The 5719-nt window shown below is 39.7% G+C and overlaps 1 protein-coding gene across 1 annotated transcript; it reads right to left on the bottom strand.

Moving 5' to 3' along the window:
- Nucleotides 1-230: 230 nt before the first annotated feature.
- On the bottom strand, nucleotides 231-2256 carry NXPH1 (neurexophilin 1; the record flags this gene model as incomplete). The annotated part of the gene is made up of 1 exon (XM_009875062.1): nucleotides 231-2256. A coding segment is annotated over one exon (833 nt), but the record flags the coding sequence as incomplete, so codon positions are not given.
- Between the last annotated feature and the right edge of the window lie 3463 nt (nucleotides 2257-5719).

Below are 5719 nucleotides of genomic sequence, written 5' to 3'. Positions count from 1 at the left end.
CTCACTAAGAATAGGGCCCGAGAAATTTTTGTATATTCTACATATATGTCCACATGTATTTGCACACACACACACATACATATATACACACACAAACATACACACACACAAATTTATAAATATATGTGCATATATGTACATATGCAAAGAGAAAAGGTTGAAAACCACGTCAGACCTGGAGTGTTACCCGCTCGTCAGAACCATTTAAACTACTATCTACACAGTACATATTGAAACTCAACTTTAAGATTTTTTATTTTTATGTACAGTTCATTTTTTTCCTCTGGAAATAAAATATCTAAATACAGACAGACTGTAATGTTGTATATGTATAGCTTTCAACGATACTTAAGCTGAATAAATGCTTTGTACATAGTTCTGTCTTTTAATGGAGTTTACAGCTACATTGATAAAATGGATTCCTCATTTCCTTGATTGTTTTTAACCAATAACAAGCAGAGAGACAATTACAAGTTAATATTAATAAGCAGCTCAAATAACACCGGTTAAATTATGTACAATACAAACCATTCATACAAATGAAGACTAGGATATTGAATTTGTTACAATATTTTGTAATAAAGATAAGACAGCCACTTATAACTTACATGTTCTCCGCCAGGCATTTTCCTCCTTAGAGATCAGTTGGAGAGTTTTCAAGTAGCTTAGCTGGCCTAAACTCAACCAGGTTTAAAAGAATCAGAGCTTAAACAGTCAGAGAAACATGAAACCAGAATGTCTGCCCCACATGTAAATTCCAAATGCTTGCCCATCTTTACTAGTAACAGGCTTGCTCCATGGAAAAAGAGCCACCTAACACCACCTCGAATGTGCCTACTGTATGCTGGAAAAAAAGTCACAATGCTTTGCTGTGCTCATATAATAAGGAATACTGAACTCTAGACACACATTTGTCCCATTTTAACAAGTATTTACTCCTACAGTATTATTTACCAGTACAGCTACTCCAAGCAGTAGAATGCATGAGTGGGGGTTATTGATTGGCGTGTACTCAAAGGACTTTCAAAGAGATTTCCGTAACAGTCTGCGTTAGAAACCGTTCTCTGTCTAGTTAATCCATTATGCTTGATGATAGTTTATCCTGAAACCTTAGATATCAGACAATGAAAGCTCTCTTAACAGGAATCTCAGTAGGTGTGAGCTGAAAAGAGTGTGCGTCTCTGTGTATGTGCATGGTTTTATTTCAAATCCAGAGTGATTTACAACTAGATTGATACATGGAGCTGACTGGGCAAAAATTACATTAGATTGTTTTCCACTAACATATTTGCAGCCATTTGACATCAGCAGCAGCAGGTAGACACATTCCAGGCAATAGATGTGGCCTTCCTCCTTGAGGTTACAGCCCCGTCACACGACCTCTTTTATTCCCCAGGCTTCAGTCTCAGACACGTGTTGGTCCTCACCCTGATGGAAAGTAGGGTGTGTCACTGTGGTAGTTGTAATCAGGACACACCTTCTGTACTAGTTTATAATCTGTACTATAAAAGGAAATGTAAATACAGATTACTTTAAAGGGCTTGGAGCAGAGCCATGACACGTGGCTCTGGGTCTGCTCCTGATAACAGGTTTTTGAAGGGTCATAGTTGCAGAGCGTGTTCTTGGTAGCCTTGTCAACCTTCTCGTACTCGATCCGACAGTTAAAGGACTTGGAATCTTTGGCATCAATCACTGTCTGTTGTGCCAAGTCAAATTCCACTATTTTTGTAGGGGGCACTAGGCTCACAGATACATTCCCTTGACCAGTGGAGTTATGCCTGAAGTAAACACTAAACGTCCCATTGCCATGGTCAACAATTTTCCCCGTTATTAACAGATTCAGCTTCACAGTCTTGATGTTGGAATGAAAATCACCCCAGCCAAACATTTTCTTAAATTTCCCAGTCTTGACAATGGGCCGTCTCTTTGCTCTGGGCCGAGGCTCTTGCAAGTCTGTGGAGTTCCTCAGCCAGTCCCAGAGATCTTGCTCAGAGTAAGTTTCTGGGGCGTCATAACGCAGGTCCAAATCTGTATCGTTTTCCTTTCCACGAAAAGTCTGTGACAGCAGTCGGCTGATGGACAAGTCTTTGCTACTTTCTGTCCATATATGCTTTAGTGTGGATTTGGAGCTTCCTGATTTTAGAAGTTCTGTTTTTCCTCCATTCGTTAAATTCGCACAGGTAACCTGGAGAGGAAAGAAGGAAAGAAGAAAGAAGGATATATTGAGATACATAAAGCAAAATCCATCATTCCCACCTGAGAAGGAAACAATTAGATTTCAGAATCATGTGGGACTCTTTTTTTGAGAAATTAAATCATATCTCAGTAAAATAAACCAAACATCTATTTTCCTCTTCTTTCCAAGTAGTTATTTCAGTAATTCTCCTTTGCCAGTCTTTTACACTGGCTTTCCGCTTTAATCCCAGCCATTCACATTATTCTTCATCCTGAAATCCACTTCTGTTGTGATGCCTGAAAGTGATGAGTGTGTTATAAAATACTGTAAAAACCGAGGTACACAGCCGTGTCATCCTCCGGCTTGTATGTGGCTTGTACTAACCATTTCTCATCTCAGAGCAAAGTACTCTTGCTTGGATGTTCTCTCTGCAAAGCGACTGTGTATTCCACCATCAGAGTCCCATTCATTTATTTTTGCTGCCCCTGGAGCCCACTGTCAGGGTGCTGTCTTGGTGGTGCCAGCCTGACCATGCTCAGAGTCCGTGTCATTATAAATCTAATAGTAGTAATATAATTTCCCTCCTCCTTTTATGAGTACACATTGGTCTGTGCTCTTGACTGGGACCTTCAGTCGCAACTATAAATAATAGAATAATGAAAATTTTAATGAGTCTTGCGTTGATAGCTGTACTTTCTGTGTGCTGTACCTCAATTAATGCAAGACTCACAGTCTTTTCTTATAGTCCCTTACAGTTTAGCTACTGATTTGCCTTGTCTGCGTCTAGTATGACATGTGTTTCTCCTTCCTCATTTCTTTCTCACACCTTCCTCCCCAAAGCAAAAAGTGATCTGTGCAAGACAGAAAGCCATTTGTGTATTTACAAGAAAAAAATGGGTCACCAATTTTAAAATAGTAATAGAAAACCTCTGCAAAATCATATTTTTTTTTTAAAAAAAGACAAATTCTTGCACCAGCTTCCTACAAAATCATAAACTTCAGCTATAGCATTTCACAGGATTTCATGTCAGAGCAATTTGTCTTATTTGTATTTTTTCTCTTTGCCTTAATTGTGTAGAAAACAGAGAACAGATGCAGCCTCGCAGCTGTCTAAAATGCAGCACTGGTAGAGAGCTCTGATGAGGCACAGCAGGGAGGGCTGGAATTGGCAGGGGGCACTGGGTGGATGGAAAGGGACCGACAGGACCCTTAGTCCCATTCCCCTTAAAAATTCACACCAGTCACAGTTTTTAACATTTGAACTGTTCTGAAGAGGCCATCAATTTTCTTATTTCTGTTTTATTCCTCTGTGTTCTGCTTCTGTCATACCTGCAATTATATCTTTCTCTTAAAAATATACTCGGTGCATTCCCAACCCAGGAAAACCACTGGAAACCAGCTAGTATTTAAATCATGTCCCCTCCCTACTGGTACAACTGGAGGTATATGTCAAGGGGGATATCTATCACAGCATGGCCTTTTCATTTCCTAACAATCATGGAATTGAAGCATGCTTTCATTAACTTCAATACTTTTTCAAGGTCAGTTGAATGCACGTACATAAAATCAGTCTAAATTGTCTTAATACATGGATCAGATAGGAGGTACGCCCCCAGCATTTTACAGCAAACAAATAGGTAAATAAATCTGTCATAGCCCAAACTATACCTCCCCAGTGCATTTCAGGGGGGCCAGTAATGGTAATAGATAAAATATGGGTTATATTTAGCATTTTGCCAGAGAGATTACTTCCTCCTCTTTTGACTGGGAGGATTAAAACACAGACTAGCATTTTGATAGCAAGTTTGTAGCTGCATTTTAGCATCAACACAGTGAGCCAGGAGAGAGGCTATAATGAAATGCACTGATGGTGCACTGGTTAATGAAGCAGCAATGAAGATGTCACACAGAGAGGAAGAGACTCAGAATATAATTTTGCTGTGGCATATGGGGAAGGAGTGCAAAATAAGAAAAGAAATATGGTTAAAAGGAAAAATGTGCCTGTCTAGCATGAAACTGTCAACCTGCTATGAATCTAAGCAGTTGGCTAGCAGAGCCAGTATACCTGCAATCTGTAGGTAGGATACACATTGCTTACCACTAGATTTTTCTTTGCTCACAGCTTGTTTTTCCTTTGTTTTCCTTTCTGAATCCAATGATTTACATTTCATAGGATTACACTAAAGGTTCTACGCAACAAGATGTAACACTATAAAATCCTTTTTAAAGAGAAGGTCTCTTTATTTGCATGTATAAAATCGAACACCCAGGAAAGGAAGAAGGTATTTTCTGCAATGGTTGCTGACTGATTCATCTGTTTTTTTGAAAGCCAGTACATTTCATGGAAATGGATGATTCAGATTCCATGCATGCTATGCTGCTTCATACCTGATCTAACAAATACAATTGATTGTTACTGTCGTCAATTTTGTAATACCTGAAAGACTCCTGGTCGTGCAGTTAGCCCCGAGACCTCTGTGATTTTCAGTCTCAGTAACTGGCTGCATTCATGATTAAAGGCCTGAACCTGCCCCGCCTAGTCAAGTGTCTGTGTAAGCACTAGAAAAAACAGCCCACGAGGGTTAATAAAAAAGCTCTAGAATTCATTGTTCTTCACTAACATTTTCCAGCCAACTGCTTTTTCATATACTGTTAGTACACTACGTGCAACTGAAAATAGCTATATGTATCCTCAGAGACTTGCACACCCAATAATACAGAGCATGGCTGTGTAATAGAATTTCTGCAAACGCAGCAGTTATTTTCACATGAACTAATCCACAATTTTCTTCCATCTCTCTTCTTCCTGACCACCAGGCTGTGATAATACAGGAAAGGTCATGCAAATCTGTGAGATTTCTGCACTCACTAGTGTGAAAACTAGCTTACTGAAATACAGACTTATTTCAGCAGTACATGAAAAAAGGGACAACTTAAAACTGCTAATGGAGAGCTAAGACACTGAGTAGCCCAAATTCTGTTGCAGCGTTTTTGTCCTCTTCCTCAAGTTTATTTGCATATAATTCAGACACTTGCTTACCAATTACTTCACTATAACCAGAGTTGACTTTTTCACAGTCAAGTGCTGCTGCTCCTAGACAAAATTTGTACTGGGCCCAGCTAGTAGAGAGTTAATTTTCTTCATAGCATCTCATGTGGTACTGTGGTTTAGATTCTTGACCCAAACACTGGTGATGTTCTAGCTCCTGAACAGTTTTGCACACCATCAAGGTCGCCCCGGTTTCTCTCCCAGCCCCTCAAATGAATAGACTGGGGAGGTGAGCAGTAGGTTGGAAGGGGATACAACTGAGCAGATGACCTGAACTAACCAAAGAGATATTCCATACCGTATAACACTATCCTTAGCAATTAAAAGTGGCAGTTTTAGGCATGGGTTAGCCATCTTTTGCTCAGGAAATGGCTGGGCATCAACCCTACCCATGGGAGGTGGCGTTGCCTTCGCATCACTCGATTGGTTTTGTCGTCTTCTCTCTTCCTCCACTTATGGTTCACTTGTTAAACTTTCCTTTTTCTTTTTTTTTT

This window comes from Apaloderma vittatum, unplaced genomic scaffold, assembly GCF_000703405.1.
Source record: "Apaloderma vittatum isolate BGI_N311 unplaced genomic scaffold, ASM70340v1 scaffold5308, whole genome shotgun sequence".
NCBI classification, from domain to species: Eukaryota; Metazoa; Chordata; class Aves; order Trogoniformes; family Trogonidae; genus Apaloderma; species Apaloderma vittatum.
Note: the sequence above shows the minus strand (reverse complement) of the source record. Positions and strands in the feature narration are given on the sequence as shown.